The following is a 17,159-nucleotide window of genomic DNA, read 5'->3' as shown; positions in this document are numbered from 1 at the left end:
CGCTTCGAGTCGTCGTCCCATTTGACGACGGCGCGGCCACGATGGCGTGCGTCGCGCGCGCGTCCTTCGCCGCGTTCGCTTCCTCCTCCTCCTCCTCCTCCATCCCGAAGACCGGCAAAGGCGGATCGTTCGTGGATCACTGCCACGGCGTCGAGATCAAGGGCGGCGGCGCGAGCGCGACTGATGAGGGCGCGGGCGGCGTCCTGTCCGGGCTCACGTTCGCGGTGAAGGACAACCTCGATCTCGCGGGGCATCGAACCGGATGCGGCAACCCGGACTGGCTCCGGACGCGCGGCGGTACGCCCGCCGCGACGCACGCGCCGTGCGTCGCCGCGATGCTCGACGCGGGCGCGACCTGCGTCGGGAAGACGCAGATGGATGAGCTCGCGTGGTCGCTCCAGGGCGAGAACGCGCACTACGGCACGCCGTCCAACCCCGCGGATCCCTCGCGCGTTCCCGGAGGGTCCTCCTCCGGGAGCGCGTGCGCGGTCGCCGCCGCGCACGTCGACGTCGCCCTCGGCACGGACACCGCCGGGAGCGTCCGCGTGCCCGCGTCGTACGTCGGCGTGTACGGCTTCCGTCCCTCGCACGGCCGCGTTCCCGTCGACGGTTGCGTCGCGTTGGCGCGCTCCTTCGACTGCGTCGGTTGGTTCGCGCGCGACGCCGCGACGTTGATGGCGTGCGGCGCCGCGCTTTTGCCGCCCGACCGGCCGAGCGGGACGATTCACGCGGACGGGTTCAAGCGGTTGATCGTCGCGACGGACGCGTTCGCGACGTGCGACGCGGGGACGCGCGAGGCGTTGATTTCGGCGATCGAGAGAGCGGCGAAAGCCGGCGGCGACCTCGAGCCCGTGGGCGCGCTGTTCGAGAACAGGAGAGAGGAGACGCTTGGCGTATATCATGGTTCGGGAGATGGTTCGGGAGATGGTTCGGGAGATGGTTCGGGAGATGGTTCGGGCGGCGGCGCCATCGACGGTGTCCCGCCGTTTGAGGCGTGGTGGGACTCGTTCCGGACGCTCCAGACGCGCGAGGTGTGGCTCGAGCACGGCGCGTGGATCGAGGAGACGGATCCGTCGTTCGGCCCCGGGGTGGCGGAGCGGTTCGCCGCCGCCGAAGCCGGCGGCGGCGCGGCGACCGACGCGATCGCGGCCGCGAACGCCGCGCGCGACGCGATCACGCGACGCCTGAACGCGATGCTCGAAGGCGGCGGTGTGATCGTGTTGCCGTCCGCGCCGTCGCCCGCGCTGAAGACGGGCGCGAGCGCGGAGGCGACGGAGGCGTTTCGCGCGCGGCAGCTGCGGCTGACGACCGCGGCGGGGATGGCTGGACTGCCGCAGGCGCGTCGGTTCGGTCGGCGAATCGTCTTTCGCGCTCTTTCCTTCGATGTTCGTCGACCACACGATCGTCCACGTCATAAAAAACTGACCAATCGCTGCTCTCTCTCTCTCTCTCGTCGTCCGCCGCAGGTGTCGATTCCGGCGGCGACCGCGGATGGCGCGCCGGTCGGGCTGTCGTTCATCGCCGCGCGCGGGAGGGACGAGGAGCTGCTCGCGCTGACGGTGTCGCTCGAGCGCGCGTTGTTTTAGCGCGCGCGCGGCGGGGGGTAGACGTAGAGCTAGAGGGGACCGCGCGGCGAGGGCGCGCCTCGGAGGACGGGGGAAACCACCACTGTAATCCATTCCATTCGTTCTTCTTTCCCGTCCTCGCCGCGCGCGCGAAGCACGCTGTGAGATCCTGCGCTCCCGCAGATCGAAACCCTGCACCTCCGATCAAGTTGAAACGGGCCCGCGATCGTATCGGACCCGCTGCAGGCCGATTTGAAGCCGAAGAGTGCCGCTGTGAAATTTGTGCAGCCAATCAAATCTCGCCGCGCTGTCACGAATATCGTGTACAGTCAGCGAAAAAGCGTGCTGACGCGGACGGAGGGGTACCATCAGTTTCGCGAAAACAACGGTTTTTCGTGCGTCATTTCGTACTCTGTTCGTACGAGCAAACAGTATGAAGTACGCGTACGTCGCGTTTTTATCTTTTCGCACTTCTCGCGAAACTCGCATTATGGCCACGGAAAAAGTTGTAAAAAGGACGCGTTCTTTCACTCGGCGTCCCATTCATCCGTCACACGCGCAGCTCACACGCTCGCACACACCTTCTTTCCTTCACTCCCCTAAAAACCCTCACTTTCAACATGGATCAGATGGATGTCTCCCTCGCCGGCCGCGTACGTTCCCCGCGCGCGCGTTTTCTTCTCTCGCGTCGCGAGCCGTTCCCGCGCGGAAAAAAACACCTTCGAATAATTATCCACATTAATTGTGGGAGGGTTCCGCGCGGAATACCCCGCGCGTCTCGCGCGCGCGCTTCCGCGACCTCCCCGCCCCCCTCCAAAACACTCTGAAGGCTTTCCTCTAACATTCTCTTCCTCGTTCCTCTTCTAACAGATCAACGTCAGAGGCGACGGTAACGTCGTCGAGGACCGATTCTCGCTCACCGCCTCCGCGGACTTTGCGAAGGGTGGCCGCATCACCCTCAACGCGAACCCCGGCTTCCGCCCGAGTGAGTGCCCGAACGCGCGCATCATCGCTCCCGCGGTCACGAATCGCGTTCGTCGGCGCGTTTTGAGGCGCATTCGCCGCGGCGGCGCGCGTCCGCGCGACGTTTCGCGCTTCGTGACGCGTCTTTCCGGGCCGTCCATCGCGCTCCGCTCAGCCGCGGTTCTTTGTTCTTTTCCCCGAAAAGAACCTTCGCTGACGCGATTCCCGCCGCTTTCTTCCTCCCTCCTTCCTCCCTCGCAGGCGCCGCGCTCAAGGACGGCAAGACCAACCTGACGGACGCGTCCCAGCTCTCCGGCATCGGCAACCTCGACGACATCGACGTCTCGGTGCGCGCGCGAACCAATCCGCGACCCCTCCGCGTTTAAACCCTCGTTCGCGGTTCACGGTTCGAACGAACCGAACCTGACCCTTCCGAGTTTTTTTCCACCCACCGCTCTGCCGCGAGTCGATCGATCGAATCTGACCTCCTCCTCCTCCTCCTCCTCCTCCTCTTCCAGATCTCCAAGTCCGCGGACATCCTCGGCCAGGCCTGCGACCTCACGCTCTCCACCGAGTCCCTCGGCAACGGCGGCATCGCCGGCCTCCAGGTCAAGACGAACGTCGACAAGGTTGGAGACGTCACGCTCACGCTCGCGAAGAAGGGCCACAAGGCGTTCTCCGGCAAGAGCAAGGACGGCGAGGCGCAGGCGTCTGAGAACGACGCGTGCCGCATCGACGTCGCGCTCCCGCTCAGCGACGTGAACGCGGACCTCACCGGCTCCGTGAACTACGACCTGAACACCCAGGACGCGAACCTCTCGCTCGGGTACAAGAACGGGGACGTCGCGCTCCGCCTCCGCACGTCCATGGGATCCGACAAGTCGCTCTCGCACAAGGTCAACGCGGATTACAGCGGCATCGAAGGCATCGGCCTCGGCCTCGAAGTCAACGACGCCGGCGCGGGCAAGGTGACGGTCACGAAGGACAAGTATTCCCTCGTCGTGCCGGTGTCCAAGGATGGTGGTGTCGACACGAACAACGCGTCCCTCCGCATGACGTGGTCCATGGACATGTAAGCCATCTCTTCGATCGCTTTCGCCGTCGCGTCGCGCGACTTGCCACCTGACTAATAACGATGTAAAAAGAACCAGCCGGTTGTACCACCTGTTATTATACTATTATGTGCTTGAGTACGAGTATTACGGTCGAGTACGACTGCGTTTTCAATAAGACATTTCTTTTTCAATACACCTACGTATCAATCGCCGCGTCGCCTCGCCTAAGACTCGCCTCGACACGAGCGCGCGCGATCGTAAAAATTACGTCAACATCAACCCCGGAGTCGCGCGCGCGTCGGTCGATCGATCGTTCGATCACTCCGCGGGCACGATCGAGTTGTAGTGCACGGGCGAGATGTACGACACGTACAACCGCTTGCTTTTCTCCCCTCTCCCCTCCGCGGGCTCGTACAACAGGTACCAGTTGTCCTCGGTGCTCTGCACGACGTGGATGGGCGATCGAAACGCGTCCGCGCACGCCCTCAGCGTCAGCTCGTCGCCCCACGTCCTCGGCTTCCGCATCTCGCTCGCGTACGCCCTGAACTCCGCGTCGTCCTCGAAGAAGATGGCGTACTCGTCCGCGCGCTGTGAGATGTGGTCCACGCACGCGTCGCGCACCGCCTGAGGGTTGTTCCATACAAAGCGATGTCGGGGTGGAGTTCAAAGGCGTCAGTTGGCGTTCAAAGGCGTCGCGGTCGGGGATTGAAAGCGAGGTTTGGGCGGAGAGAGAGGACGGCAAAAGTCCTTAAGGATCGGCGTTCACCACGGCGACGGGGTCGTATGGGGACCAGTGTATAGAACGCGCCTGATGATGATCTTGCGAGCCGAAGAGATTGAACGAGAGCGATCGAAACTGGCAGTTCCCGTCGTCGCCCATTCGCTCCGTGCGGAGGCGCATGCTTCGGAGGCGCGACTCGAGCAGCGCGACCCCCGCGGCGTGGCCTTTCACGCTCTCGTTCGAGTTGGCGCGCTCGAGGTCTCGCTGCTTCTCCTTCGCGCCCGCGATGCGCGAGTCGTTCCTGCGAAATTTCGCAGCAGCGTTCTTCCCGCTCCCAACGCCGGTCGACGTGGACGACGACGAGGCTCCCCCGAACGCGGTCATCGCGAGCGCGCTCTTCTTCCACAGCGACATCGATCGGCGGTCCGCGAGCTCGGAGGTGAACTTCACCGGGACGGCTCGCACCGGCGCGGACGTCAGCCTGCGCTCGATCCCGCGGTTCTCGGTCGTGATGGGCGGGAGGTTCGGGATCGTCGTGACGCCGCGTCGCATCAACGCCTCCAGCGGCGTCTCCCCGGAGGGAGACGGCTCGTCCGAGCCCGCGGGCGCGGCGGCGGCGGCGGCGGGCTTCTTCTTCTTCGACGAGCACGCGCCCATGGCGACGGCGGGGCGTCGGCGACGACGACGCGGCGCGAGAGACGACTGACGGTGGTGTTGACTTCGTTCTGCCATTCCGTCACAGCAGTGCACTGCAGCTCTTCTACGACCCCTCTCAGGTGCGTTCTATACAAAAGTTTTTCACCCAGAGATCGGTTTCAACACTTGATCGCGTCTCCTTTCAACTGCCCGATGAACATTTTTTGTAGAGAACGCGCCTCAGCTTCCGCTCCACCCATCCGCCGCCGCCGCCCGTCCCGCGCGTCCTCTACACCTCGATCGCTATCTTCCCTCGCGTCCGCCGGCTCTTCAGCCTCCGAAACGCCTCTCGCACGCCGTCGTCCGTCAGCGGGACGACCGTCTCGATCGACGGCCGGAGACCCTTCTCGTCCGCGAGCGCGCGCAACGTCTCGAGGTCGTTCGCGCAGTTTGGAAATGTGATCCAAAACAACTCGCGTCGCGGCGGGAAGGCGTTCACCCCGGCGACGCGTTTCAACCCGGCTTTGACCCACCCGCTAAACTTCGCGCCGATCGTGACGTAGTTGTGTGGATCGCTGTTCGCGCCGGTCGCGAGTAACGGCGGGTTGTCGTGCGTTAACACGCGGCGTTCGTACGCGTGCGCCGCGTCGACGGCGTCACCGCTGGAGACGGCGTCGACGACGACGTCGAAAGGCGCGCCGTTCTTTTCCACGATCGCCGCCAGCGCGTCCATCACGCGGTCGCGACCGTCGCCGTCTCGCGATCCTAAACCACCACCTTTAGGGTAAACACCACTAGGGTTAGGGTTCTCCCTCGAGTCGTACGCCACGACGTCGTCCGCGCCGAGGCTTCTCACGAAGGCGACGTTTCGCTCGCCGCAGATCCCCGTCACGCTCCCCGCGCCGAACGCTCTCAGCACCTTCACCGCGACGTGCCCGACGCCGCCGCTCGCGCCGATCACGAGCACCCTCTGACCGGGCTCGAACCCGTGCTGCGAGAGAAGCTGCACGACAGTCAGACCGGGAAGGACGAGCGCGGCGGCCTCGGCGTGCGTCAGCGCGCTCGGCTTTCGACACAGCTGATTCGACGGCACGCGCGCAAGCTCGCAGAAGCTCCCTCGCAGCGGCGGGACCGCGCCGAAGACCTCGTCGCCTGGGCGGAACGTCGACCCCGCGGGCGCGCTCTCGACGACGCCGCTGAGGTCGAACCCGCACGTCTTCCCGTTCGTGACGAGCCGTCGCGCGATGGGCCGGAGGAATCCCGGGAGCTTGTCGCCCACTACCTCCTTCGCGTCGACGGGGTTGACGCCGCACGCGCGGACGCGGACGAGGACCTCGTTCCCGTTCCCGCGCGGCGGCGGCGACGACGGCGCCGCGCGCTGGACGACCTTCACGCCCTCGGGCGCGGCGTGGTCGTACACCGCCGCGCGCATTCGGACGCGGGCGAGCGCGGGCACCGTCGACGACGCGCTCGCCATTTGTGATCGAAGATCTCATCGGTGTCGTTGTTATGTTTTACTTTCGTAAGCGATACAATAAATAATCCCCCTCTCCCCCTCCGTTCCCTCCCCACGTCACGGCGTCCAAAAGAACGGATGCAACAGCGCGGTGTTGCACCCTAACCGCCCCCTCTGCAGGAAATTCCGCTTGCACACGAGCCTGCACGCGAGGTCCCATCCGAGCCCGCCGCCGACGTCCAACGCGGAGAAATCCCACCCGAGAGGCTCCACCTTCTTCCTCCACTTTCTCAGATCGTACCCCGCGTCTTCGAGGTTCGACCGGAACGACCCGTTCGGATCCATGACTTTCCGTCCCCGCAGCTGCGGCACGCACATCTGAAGGAATACCAGCCCCGCGGAGAAGGAGTCGAACAAGTCCGGCAGAAACGCCGCCCACACGAGCGGCGCGAACGTCGCCGCGAGCGGTCGCAGCGGCGGCGGCGCGGGAATCCGCTCCGGCATGATGAAGTTCTCCGGCGGGGAGTAAAACGGATCCAGAAGGCTCTGCTCCGGGTCGTAATTCACGCCGACGCGCAGATCCGCGGCGGCTCCGAAGTCCACGAGCTTGAACCGTCGTCCCATCAACACCAGATTCGCGGGCTTCACGTCCCGGTGCACGATGCCGATGTCGTGCAACCCGCCGAGAGTGAACAGCAGCCCTCGCAGCACGCTCTTCGCGACGGCGCTCGTGCGCTTCGCGTAATCGTCGCTCTCGTCGCGCTCGCGGCCGTATATCGCCTCCTCGACGCACTCCGGGTAATCCCTCCGAACGATCAGCTCCTCCAGCGTGACGTCGCCCTCGAACGCCCACACCAGGCACGGCGACGCCGCGTCCTCGACCACGTCGAACGACCCGAGGTACTTCGCGCACCCCTGCGCGACGAGCGGCGCGCGTCGGACGCGTCGGTTCATGTACTCCTCCGCGATCTGCAGCTGCGCGGCGCCCTGCACCGACCGCGCGCTCTTCACGACGAGCTCTCGGTCGGTCGCGACGTCCGTCGCGAGGTTGACCTGGCCGAAGCTGCCGTCGCCGAGCTTTCCCTTTTGTCGGACGTCCGACGCGTTGAACTTCTGCTCGAACAACACCGCGTCGATCGCGTTCGCGAAGTACGCGTCGAAGAACCCGGGGATGAGCCCCGGTCGCGAGGTGAGCCACAGGAAGGCGAGGAACGCGAGGAACAGCTCGTACTCGGCGTTGCCCGTGATCTGAGCGACGAGGGTCGAGGGTCCATAGTACGAAGCGACGTCGGGGCGGAGTTGAAAGGCGTCAGAAGCGGAGTTGAAAGGCGTCGAGGCGTGTCGGGATCGAAAGCGAGGGGTGATGGGCGGAGAGAAACGCGCGCCGGGAGAGAAAGTAAAGTCCGTCCTCGAGGAACGGCGTTCACCACGCCGACGGGGTCGTACGGGGACCGGTGTGAAGGAGAACGCGCCTTCGTGAAACCGCTGTTCACCTCCTCGCTCCACCACCGCTCGAGGAAGCCCTGGGACTCGCTCGGGAGGTACGCGTACGCATCCTTCGCCAGCGGCGCGGCCGCGTCCGCGATCGCCTTCGCCGTCCCCGGGACGCTCACGCCGAAGACGTCCGACGGGAGGTCCGGGAACAGCCTGGAGAAGTCCGAGCTCGCGGCGGCGGCGGCCGCGGCGTCCGACGCGACGGTCGCGAGCTTCGGCGCGAGCTCGCGTCCGAGATCCGCGGACGTCACGCCGGCGTCTTCCATGATTCCTCCGCGCGCGACGCGTCGACGCGGCGCGGGGCGGCGTCGTCGCGAGGGGCGCGCGCGGGGCGGCGGCGCGGGCGCGGTCGTCCACCGCGTCGCGAGCGCGGAGAGCGTCGTCATCGTCCGCGTCGTTCGATCGACCGATCGATCGACCGGTCTCGTTATCTACTCAGCTCCGCGACGATGGGGGACGCCCGACGACGACGGGACGACGGACGCGCGCCGCCGTTCGCGTCGCGCCGCGCGAGAGGACCCGACCCCGCGACGCGACGGGGCCCCGATTCGATCTTCAGACGATCGCGCGGGCGACGCGGCGTCGCGTGAAGTGACGCGGCGCGCAGACCGTCCATCCGTCCTCCGCGGAGGGTGCGGCCTGCAGCGTGACGCTGACCTGGCAGCAGGTCGCTCAGGCAGTCAGGGTCGTTCCTACAAAAAATGTTCATCATCGGTCAGTTGAAAGGAGACGCGATCAAGTGTTGAAACCGAATGATGGGTGAAATACGTTTGATATGAACGCACCCGAGAAGAGGTCCCGAGCGAGAAGTCACCGAAAAGATATCCGCAATTCCAACAGTCAGCATCGATCAGTCCTCCGTCGCGCGCGCGACGTGGGTGGATGCCCGATAAGAAGGACCTCTCGCGCGCGATGAGCGGCTTCTCGGAGAACACCTTGGGCGAAATCAAGGCCTCGAAGTCCGCGGCCGCGCAGAAGGAGCTGTGGATCGACCTCATCCTGAGCAAGGAGTTCGTCGCCAAGGTTGACGAGGTGTTCGATCGATGCAACATCAACAAAGACGCCACGCTCGGGAAGTCGGAGCTCGCCGCCGCGATGGAGATGCTGTACCTCGCGCTCGACGAGCACGTGGGCGGGGAGGGGAATCTGCCCAAGGTGAAGGCGAGCGTGGACGAGATCATACGGAAGTACGACTCGAACCACGACGGGGTGTTGGATCGAGACGAATTCCGGGGATTCGCGCAGACATGTGCGATCTGATTCGTCTCCCCTTCTCGCTCCGTCTCTCCCGCGTCCGTCGTCTCTTCTTCGCGTCTCTTCTTCGCGCTCTCCGCCGACGCCGCTCGCTCACGTCTCACTCGCGCCAACCAACGACCACAATTACGACGTGACGTGACGAAACGAAACGACAGACTTCTCTCGCGTCGAGCTGCCGAGGTGGCGGATCGCCGCGAAGGGCGCGATGAAGGGCGCCGTCCTCTTCATCGCGTGGCACGGCTTAATCGAGCCGCTCGCGAATAAGCTCCTGATGCCGCACGTGCTCGGCGCGGTGAAGAAGAGCGTCACCTCGGGCGTTCTGAACGAAATGCGGAAGAAGAGGAAAGAGGCGCGGCGCGCGATCAAGAAGAAGATCTATCACGGCGTCGCGCCGGGGGCGGACGACGACACGAATCTTCCGAGCGACGTCGCGAACGAGTTGGAGTACGAGAAGTTTTTGAACCGGTGCAAGGTGTGCAAGGAGCTCGGGACGTTCGCCGTCTCGGGAGGCGTCGCCGCGGTCGCGGGGTTCTTGTGATGACGCGATGGATGGACGCGCGCTGTGTGTGAGCCCCCCTTATTATTAGTCTATTATCGTGGACTACGCTACGTGTAAGATAGAAAGACAACCTACTGTAACCTGTGTGAGACGACTCACCACCACCGCCGACGCGTCTCATCCGTCCCGTCGTCGCTCTCGTCTCTTCTCCTCTGCTCGTCAGTACGTCGTGAAGCTCCTCGCCGCGCCGCCGTGCCCGCCTCTCATCTGCTCCATGTGCAGATCGTACGCGCGCGCCTCCGCCGCGCTCATCGCCCCCTTCGCGCCGCGCATCACCGCGGAGAGCCTCGTCGGATCGCGCGCGGGGACGTCGCGTCGGTCGCGCTCGAACTCGTCCGGCAGCCGCGCGCGCTTGAAGAGCTTGTCCGCGTGCTTCTCGAGCGCCGCGGCACGCTTCTCGTCGTCCGACGCTCGCGGCGCGGTCAGCGACGCCATCGTCCGCTTCAGACGCTCCGCGACGCGGTCGTCCGCCCTCGCCTTCGACGACCTTCGTCGCTTTTTCCCGACGCCGCTGTCCTTCTTCCTCTCCCCGCGCGACGACGACGACCGCTTCCTCTTCGCGGAGGAGGACTCTTTCTTCTCGCGCTTGCGCTTCCTCCTCCGACGCGACGCGCTGCTCGAGCTCGAGCTCGAGCTCGAGTCGCCGCTCGAGCTCGAGCTCTCGCTCCGTGACCTCCCCATCGCGGCGCGAAGTGACGTCGTTCCGCCTGTCGTCGCCGACCGCACTATCAGATGCGAACGTTTTTCACCCACACTTGGTTTCAACAATTGATCGCGTCCCCTTTCAACTGACCGATGAACTTTTTTGTGCGAGTCGCACTCGTCGCGGTTTGAACGAACGACAGGACGCGGACGGTCGACTCCCCGCAATCCATCCAGGCCGTCGCGCGCACTTCCGCGCGCGCGTCAGCTCGCGCACGCCGGCGATCCGATCACCCCGCTCGCGTCGTCTACGCACGCGCGACTCGCGATCGCGCGCGAAGAACCGCGTCGACGCGCACGAACGCGCTCGCTCCGCGCGTCTCAGATCCATCCGATCGCGGCGCGCGCGGATCTCGCTCGTCGCGAGTAATAAGTCGTCGTCGCTTTAGGGAAAGCGAAGCGCGCGAAGAAGACGCGCGATCGGTCGGCGACGCGAATACTACGTGAAAGATGGCGGACTCGCGGTCCAACTACTCGCTGACGACGTTCAACAGCAGCGGCGAGCTCGTGCAGATCAAGCACGCGCTCGCGGCGGTGGGCGCCGGCGCGACGTCGCTGGGCATCCGCGCGACGAACGGCGTCGTCCTCGCCACGGAGAAGAAGCTCCCGACCACGCTCGTGGACGAGACCACGGTGGAGAAGATCGCGCAGCTCACGGACGAGATCGGGATCACGTACTCGGGCATGGGACCGGACTTTCGCGTGTTGACGCGCAAGACGCGCAAGGAGACGCAGGTGTACTACAGAACCTACAAGGAGCTCGTGCCGTGCTCGCAGCTCGTGCGAGAGACGGCGACGGTGATGCAAGAGTTTACGCAACGCGGCGGCGTGCGGCCGTTCGGGGTGTCCCTGCTCATGGCCGGGTTCGATAGCAACGGGCCGCAGCTGTATCAGGTCGATCCGTCGGGTTCGTATTTCGCGTGGAAAGCGAGCGCGATCGGGAAGAACATGACGAACGCGAAGACGTTTTTAGAGAAGCGGTACAGCGAGGACATGGAGCTCGAAGACGCCATTCACACCGCGATCTTGACGCTGAAGGAAGGGTTCGACGGGCAGATCAGCGCGGAGAACATCGAGATCGGCGTTGTCGCGGAGGATCGGAAGTTTAGGGTCTTGACCACCGCGGAGGTTGCGGATTACCTCAGCGAGGTCGAGTGATGACGTGTCGACCTCGAGGGCGGAGCGCGGCGCGCCGCGTCGAATTGTTTTGATGAGGGTGGAATAAAAATAACCTACCACGTTGCAGGTATTCCGCTAGAGTCTACTACTCTATCATCGCTACTATAAGAGAACGAACGCGCGATCGCGTCAGTCCCACACGGACTCGTCCGGGAAGTTCCACGTGTCCTCCACCCCCGCGCGCGAGTGCATGACGTACGCGAGCGGCCGGTCGGCGTCCCCGCCGTTCCCGCCGCCGGCGTGCACGACGGCGTAGTCGTACATCAGAAGCGACCCGCGCGCGAGCTCCGGCGCGATCTCCTCCGCGTCCTCCCTCAGCTTCCTCTGCCTCGCGTCCAAGTACGCGGCGTCGTGGTCCCAAGCGTGCGACCCGCGCTTGAACGCGGTCGGCCCGTTCAATTTCGTGACGTGAACGAGGGGAACGAAGACGTTGACGATCCCGCGCTTCACGCCGTCCGCGTGAAAGCGCTGCGCCGGCGCGCCGGGCCTCGACGTCACGCACCCGACCGCGGTGACGACCGACCTCCCCGCGCCGTCGCCCCCGTCCGGGTCCGGGGACATCAACCCGGACGCGGCGAGGATCGGCGTCACGAACGGATCGGTCGCGACGCGGAGGGCGTCCCACGCGGCGGCGGCGGGCGTGGNCGCGGCCGCCGTCGAGGCGGGGCCTCGTCCCTCGCCCGCCGCGCCCGCTCGCCGACGCTCCGCGGTGACGTCGTACCGCCGCCCGCCGCGCGCTCGGCTGCACACCTCCGCGTAGCGGAAGATGTCCGCGCACGGGTCGAGACCTCGTCTGTCGCGCACGCCGTTGGCGAGCAGCTCGTGGAGGTACGTCGCCGACGCGTCCTTCGCTCGCGCGGCGAGTTCGTCTGGAACGATCCCGCCGCCGCCGTCGCTGTTCCCCTCCACGACGACGAAGCCGTTGATCGTCAACGACGCGACGCACGCGGCGATCGTCGCCGGGTCGAGGGAGGACGTCGCCGTCTCGGACGCGGCGACGACGACGCGGTAGGGCGGCCACTCTGGCGCGTCGTGGTGGTCGTCGTCGTCGTCCGACGAAGCCGCGTTCGCGGCGAATCGGCGTCGTCTCGCGTCGTCGTCGTCGTCGTCGTCATCGTTCGCGTCTAGCTCCGCGAACTCGTCCAGGAAGTCGCCCATCGCGCTGTTCGCGTCAGAGTTCACCTCGCTCAGGATATCGGCATCGTCGTCGTCGTCATCGTCGTCGCTCGCGGCGGCGGGCGCGGCGGCGGTCGGCGCGGCGGAGCGAACCTTTTTCACCGCGCCGCCGCCGCCGTCCAAACTCTCCTCCTCCTCCTCCTCCTCCTTCGCTCTCTTCGCCTCTCGCACCGCCTCTCTCGACAACGCGCTTGGCGGCGTCCAATCCTCGCCCACGCGCGCCGTTATCAGCACGTACCCGCCCGCGGCGGCGATCTGCTCGCCGTCGTGCGCGTGCTCCGACGCCGTCGCGACCGCGGCGTCGTCGTCGCCCTCGTCGCGCCGCAGCGCGAGCGCGTTCCCGTCCACGTCCAAGTCGTCCCCCAGCCCGCACTCCCTCAGCTGCGCCACGAGCTCCTCGAGCAGCCCCGCGCGTCGCAGCCCGCACGCGATGACGACGACGCCGCCGGGGGCGACGTGCGCCGCGACCGCGCGCGGAAGCGACGCGCAGTGCTCGGGGAGGTACAACGCGTCCGCGGCGACGATCAGCCCGTAACCATTCGTCTCGTCGGAGAGATACGAGGACACGTCGTCCCAGTCGAGCGCGATAACGGACACGTCGCAGGGTGAAACGCCGGAGTAATGACCGTTTATTTGCGCGTTCGCGTGCGACAGCGACAGCGTCGCCGGGTCGCGGTCCGTCATCGTCACGGACGACGCGCCGAGCGCGGCGCACGTCAGTCCCACCGCGCCCACGCCCGCGCCGAGCTCTAAAACGTCGCGGTCGCGAACGAAGGTCGACGCGATCGCGGGCGACGCGAGCCAGGACGACAGCAGACGCGCGCACGACCACACGCGGCAGCCCGTGCGCAGAGGGACGCTCTCGTTGTCGCGTTCTTCTCGGAGTTTGACGACGACGCCGTCGCCGAGGTCGACGGACGTCGTCACCGCGAGGACCATCCTGCGGAGGAGGAGGAGGGTGTTTGCCCATACGAAGCGAACGTCGGGGTGGAGTTGAAAGGCGTCAGAAGCGGAGTTGAGGAGGAGCGTCGGTCGCGTGGGGTGGGCGTTCGCGTGGTGCGGCGTGAACGAGGGTCGCGACGACGCGATGCGATCGCCGTCGCCGTCGGGTCGGGTCGCGGACGGATGTGCCGAACGTGTGCTCACTGGTACCGCCACACTCTTTTGAAGCGACGACGGAACCACCGATTGAACGAGGGCCTTCAAGTCGTGTCGCGGGAGAATAGTAAGCATGATGGAAGCCGCGTACTGGTGGGGTATCAAGCCACCTTATCCCGCGGCACCCGTCCCTTCCCGCGTGCGCGAGCGAGCGAGCGAGCGAGCGAGCGAGCGAACTGCGGACGGACGGACGGACGGAGACGAACGAGATGTGCCGAACGTGTGCTCACTGGTCGCGCCATCGGCAGGGTAGCCTCGACGCGACCACCGATTGAACGAGGGCCTTCAAGTCGTGTCGCGGGAGAATAGTAAGCATGATGGAAGCCGCGTACTGGTGGGGTATCAAGCCACCTTATCCCACGGCACCCGTCCCTTCCCGCTCGTCGGACAGATATCGGATCGATCGAAGCACAGAACGCGAGGGCGGACCGAATGATGAATAATGAATCCGAGAAGAAAAGACGCACGCCGCGATCGCGCGCGTCGCGTCCGCCGCGTGTCAGTGCAAGGATGACAATCGTGGTTATCGTCAAGTCCCAGCCGGCGAGCGCCGGAAGCGTGGGCGAACTCCGTGAGAAGATTAGCGCTCGCGTATCAGCTCATCATCCACGAGCGGAGCGACGCGCGACGCGGGCGGGAGACGCCGCCGGGGAATCGATCGATCGTCGAAGACGCGTTATTAGGTCAGGCGGAGCGGGAGGACGCCGCCGCGGCGCTCGAGGCGCGACGCACCTCGATTCGAGCGCGCTACCGGCGACGCGTCGCGCGCGAGCGCGGTCTTGCGAGCATCGCGCGCGGCCCCGCGCGCGCCATCTCGCTCGCGCCCCGCGTGGGTCCCGCGCGCGAGGGTATGCGAGGATGACGAGATCCCGCCGGTGAATAATGACTCGGAAGTTCGACAGCTGTAGATGTAGCTGTCAGCAAATCATCGTTCAGTGCGACGCGCGCGAACGATGGCGTCGGAGCCGAGGCGGTTCGTCCAGGGCGTCCCGCTCGGGAAGCCGCCGCCGCACGTGGGCCCGCAGCCGCGCGCGCGGCGGGACAGCGCGAACGGATGGGCCCGGTCGTCGCGGTGTAAGGGAGGACGCGCGCGGCAGGCGGCGACGATCGCGCTCGCGCTCGCGTGCGTCCTCGTCGCGCGCCGCGTCGTCGGCGGGTCGTTCGCGGCGGGGGAGGGGATCGTCGCGTCGTCGTCGAGCGCGGCGACACGCGTCGCGGCGCGCGCGTCCGCGTCCGAGCGACGCGAGGCGCTGCTGAGGAGCCGGGAGGCGCGCGGCGGCGCGGGCGACGGCGCGACGTCCGATCGCGGCGTCGACGACAACGAAACCGCCGCGTTGCCGCCGCTAATAAAGCGCGCGTGCGACTGCCCCGAGTGCCCGTCGTCGTCGCCGTCCATCTCCTCGGAGAAACCCTCCTGCGACGCGCGCGTCAGAGACGTCGAGGCGAGAGCGAACGCGTGGCTCTCCGAGGTCAAGGCGAGGGCGGAGCGATTGACGACGCTCGCCAAGACGGACGCGTGCGCCGCGTGCGGCGTCCCCTCCCACCTCGCGGCGACGGAGTCGGAGTCCTCGTCCTCCTCAGGCGCGGGCGGCGGGAGCGCGCGCGGCGGCGACGCCGACGCCGACGCGCCGCTGCCGCTGCCGGACCTGCTGGCGACGACGCGCGCGAGCGCGCCGTCGCCGCCGGCGCCGGGCACGCGGCGACAGAAGGAAGTCCTGGGCGTCTGCGTGCCGTACCGCGACAGAAGAGATCAACTCGAAGTCTTCTCCGCGTACATGAAGCAACACCTGGACGCGCAGGGCGTCCCGTTTAAGATTTACGTCGCGGAGCAGAGTAACCAGAGTGCGTTTAACCGCGGGTGGGCGCTGAACGCCGCGTTCATGAACGCGGAGCGAGACGGCGTGGCGTACGTCGTCATGCACGACGTGGACATGTTGCCGCTCAGGTACCTAAACGACGTAGACTCCTTTCGCGCGGCGCCGGTCCATACCGCTCCCCGCACAGTGATACTGTGTCGCACGGCATCTCCCCTCGGTTTCAACGTGCGTGACGTTCCACCGCGAGGGCGCGGCGATGGACGCCTTTCGACGATGCGGCTGACCGACCGACGCGCGCCGCGCCGCGTTCCCTCGCCCTCCTCGCAGCGGCGTGAATTACCGATACGACGACGCGTTGCGACGCGGCGGCGACGTCGCGCACCTCAGCACGGAGGCGTCGCAGTTCGCGCACCGGGGGTACCTTCCGTATCCGAAGTACTGCTCCGGGGCGTTCATGTCGACGACGGCGTTTTACCGCGCGATCAACGGACACAGCGCGAAGTTTTGGGGCTGGGGCGGCGAAGACGACGAGTTTTGCGCGCGCGTGGCCAAGTATAAGGCGCGTTCATATTTACACTGGTCCCCGTACGACCGCGTTCGCGCGGTGAACGCCGTTCCTTATTAAGGACTTTGCCCGGCGCATCTCTCCGCCCATCCCTCGCGTTCGATCCCGACACACCGCGTTGCCTTTCAACTCCAACTGACGCCTTTCAACTCCACCCCGACGTCGCTTTGAATGGACCCTCGACCCTAAGCACGGCGGATGGAAAGCGGCGGAGGCGGCGGAGGGCGGCTTGGACCGGATGTTCGGCCGACCGCCGCCCGGCGGCGGACGCTTCCTGAGCATGGGCGGGCACGACCAGTCTCGGGATAACCCGCGGTGGCACGCGAACAACAACGTCCTGCAGCGGTTCCTCGCGAGCAGCGCCAGGGTGAACGCGTTGGACGGGCTGAGCAGCTCCGGGTCCGCGGAGGAGGCGCGTTCGTTCACGCTTTCTGTTTTCACACTGGTCCCCGTACGACCCCGTTCGCGCTGTGAACTTCATTCCTTAAGGACTTTCTCTCCCAGCGCGCGTGTCTCTCCGCCCGCCACCCCTCGGTTTCGATCCCGACATACCTCGACGCCTTTCAACTCCATATCTGACGCCTTTCAACTCCACCCCGACGTCGGTCGCTTCGCGCGGACCGTCGACGCTCAGATCTTGACGGGGACGGAGGAGACGCCGCTGTTCACCATCTACAGCACGGCGTTCCCGGCGAGCATGACGCCGCCGACGTGGAAGCCGCCGCCGCCGCCGCCGAAGCCGCCGCCGAAGCCGAAGCCGACGGGGAGGGGGGGGGATTTAGGGGTGGGGGTGAGTAGGGAGAGCGCGACCGCGGTGCGCGGAAGTTAGTGGCTGTCGGCGAACGCTTTGAAAAAA

At 66.2% G+C, this 17,159-nt stretch overlaps 11 protein-coding genes across 11 annotated transcripts; 6 read left to right on the top strand and 5 right to left on the bottom strand.

Moving 5' to 3' along the window:
* Nucleotides 1–41: 41 nt before the first annotated feature.
* Nucleotides 42–1,586, top strand: TOC64-1 (chloroplast envelope protein translocase family; the record flags this gene model as incomplete). The annotated part of the gene is made up of 3 exons (XM_003059323.1): nt 42–851; nt 993–1,361; nt 1,467–1,586. The coding sequence occupies 3 exons, from the start codon at nt 42–44 to the stop codon at nt 1,584–1,586; spliced, it is 1,299 nt and encodes a 432-aa protein (XP_003059369.1).
* A 530-nt stretch (nt 1,587–2,116) lies between these two features.
* Nucleotides 2,117–3,794, top strand: MICPUCDRAFT_49611 (uncharacterized protein). Its single transcript, XM_003059322.1, has 4 exons — nt 2,117–2,218; nt 2,436–2,550; nt 2,790–2,875; nt 3,047–3,794. Exons 1-4 carry the CDS (start codon nt 2,186–2,188, stop codon nt 3,602–3,604), a joined length of 792 nt encoding a protein of 263 aa, XP_003059368.1. The 5' UTR covers nt 2,117–2,185; the 3' UTR covers nt 3,605–3,794.
* Nucleotides 3,755–5,036, bottom strand: MICPUCDRAFT_69338 (uncharacterized protein; the record flags this gene model as incomplete). Its single annotated transcript, XM_003059027.1, has 2 exons — nt 3,755–4,207; nt 4,392–5,036. 2 exons carry the CDS (start codon nt 5,034–5,036, stop codon nt 3,902–3,904), a joined length of 951 nt encoding a protein of 316 aa, XP_003059073.1. The 3' UTR covers nt 3,755–3,901.
* Nucleotides 5,037–5,120: 84 nt separating this feature from the next.
* Nucleotides 5,121–6,409, bottom strand: MICPUCDRAFT_47443 (uncharacterized protein). The gene has a single exon (XM_003059026.1). It carries the CDS (start codon nt 6,370–6,372, stop codon nt 5,230–5,232), a length of 1,143 nt encoding a protein of 380 aa, XP_003059072.1. The 5' UTR covers nt 6,373–6,409; the 3' UTR covers nt 5,121–5,229.
* A 104-nt stretch (nt 6,410–6,513) lies between these two features.
* On the bottom strand, nt 6,514–8,276 carry MICPUCDRAFT_40045 (uncharacterized protein; the record flags this gene model as incomplete). The annotated part of the gene is made up of 2 exons (XM_003059025.1): nt 6,514–7,644; nt 7,815–8,276. 2 exons carry the CDS (start codon nt 8,274–8,276, stop codon nt 6,514–6,516), a joined length of 1,593 nt encoding a protein of 530 aa, XP_003059071.1.
* Nucleotides 8,277–8,802: 526 nt separating this feature from the next.
* MICPUCDRAFT_40044 (uncharacterized protein) lies at nt 8,803–9,150 on the top strand (the record flags this gene model as incomplete). The annotated part of the gene is made up of 1 exon (XM_003059321.1): nt 8,803–9,150. The coding sequence occupies one exon, from the start codon at nt 8,803–8,805 to the stop codon at nt 9,148–9,150; it is 348 nt and encodes a 115-aa protein (XP_003059367.1).
* A 715-nt stretch (nt 9,151–9,865) lies between these two features.
* MICPUCDRAFT_40043 (uncharacterized protein) lies at nt 9,866–10,387 on the bottom strand (the record flags this gene model as incomplete). Its single annotated transcript, XM_003059024.1, has 1 exon — nt 9,866–10,387. One exon carries the CDS (start codon nt 10,385–10,387, stop codon nt 9,866–9,868), a length of 522 nt encoding a protein of 173 aa, XP_003059070.1.
* A 223-nt stretch (nt 10,388–10,610) lies between these two features.
* Nucleotides 10,611–11,656, top strand: MICPUCDRAFT_49610 (uncharacterized protein). Its single transcript, XM_003059320.1, has one exon. It carries the CDS (start codon nt 10,859–10,861, stop codon nt 11,564–11,566), a length of 708 nt encoding a protein of 235 aa, XP_003059366.1. The 5' UTR covers nt 10,611–10,858; the 3' UTR covers nt 11,567–11,656.
* Nucleotides 11,657–11,716: 60 nt separating this feature from the next.
* Nucleotides 11,717–13,702, bottom strand: MICPUCDRAFT_40042 (methyltransferase/phytanoyl-CoA dioxygenase; the record flags this gene model as incomplete). Its single annotated transcript, XM_003059023.1, has 1 exon — nt 11,717–13,702. The coding sequence occupies one exon, from the start codon at nt 13,700–13,702 to the stop codon at nt 11,717–11,719; it is 1,986 nt and encodes a 661-aa protein (XP_003059069.1).
* Nucleotides 13,703–14,874: 1,172 nt separating this feature from the next.
* Nucleotides 14,875–16,363, top strand: MICPUCDRAFT_58523 (glycosyltransferase family 7 protein; the record flags this gene model as incomplete). Its single annotated transcript, XM_003059319.1, has 2 exons — nt 14,875–15,932; nt 16,066–16,363. 2 exons carry the CDS (start codon nt 14,875–14,877, stop codon nt 16,361–16,363), a joined length of 1,356 nt encoding a protein of 451 aa, XP_003059365.1.
* Nucleotides 16,364–16,583: 220 nt separating this feature from the next.
* On the top strand, nt 16,584–17,132 carry MICPUCDRAFT_58522 (uncharacterized protein; the record flags this gene model as incomplete). The annotated part of the gene is made up of 1 exon (XM_003059318.1): nt 16,584–17,132. The coding sequence occupies one exon, from the start codon at nt 16,584–16,586 to the stop codon at nt 17,130–17,132; it is 549 nt and encodes a 182-aa protein (XP_003059364.1).
* Between the last annotated feature and the right edge of the window lie 27 nt (nt 17,133–17,159).

Source organism: Micromonas pusilla (genome assembly GCF_000151265.4).
Source record: "Micromonas pusilla CCMP1545 genomic scaffold MICPUCscaffold_6, whole genome shotgun sequence".
Classification (NCBI taxonomy): domain Eukaryota; kingdom Viridiplantae; phylum Chlorophyta; class Mamiellophyceae; order Mamiellales; family Mamiellaceae; genus Micromonas; species Micromonas pusilla.
This window is presented reverse-complemented; position numbering and strand designations above follow the sequence as displayed.

Bases quoted from the DNA above. Each gene is read 5' to 3' on its own strand.
- MICPUCDRAFT_49611 (XM_003059322.1), top strand. From the start codon at position 2,186: ATGGATCAGATGGATGTCTCCCTCGCCGGCCGC. The intron at 2,551-2,789 runs GTGAGTGCCCGA...CCTCCCTCGCAG, and splicing joins GAACCCCGGCTTCCGCCCGA to GCGCCGCGCTCAAGGACGGC. The intron at 2,876-3,046 runs GTGCGCGCGCGA...CTCCTCTTCCAG, and splicing joins TCGACGACATCGACGTCTCG to ATCTCCAAGTCCGCGGACAT.
- MICPUCDRAFT_47443 (XM_003059026.1), bottom strand. From the start codon at position 6,372: ATGCGCGCGGCGGTGTACGACCACGCCGCGCCCGAGGGCGTGAAGGTC.
- MICPUCDRAFT_49610 (XM_003059320.1), top strand. From the start codon at position 10,859: ATGGCGGACTCGCGGTCCAACTACTCGCTGACGACGTTCAACAGCAGC.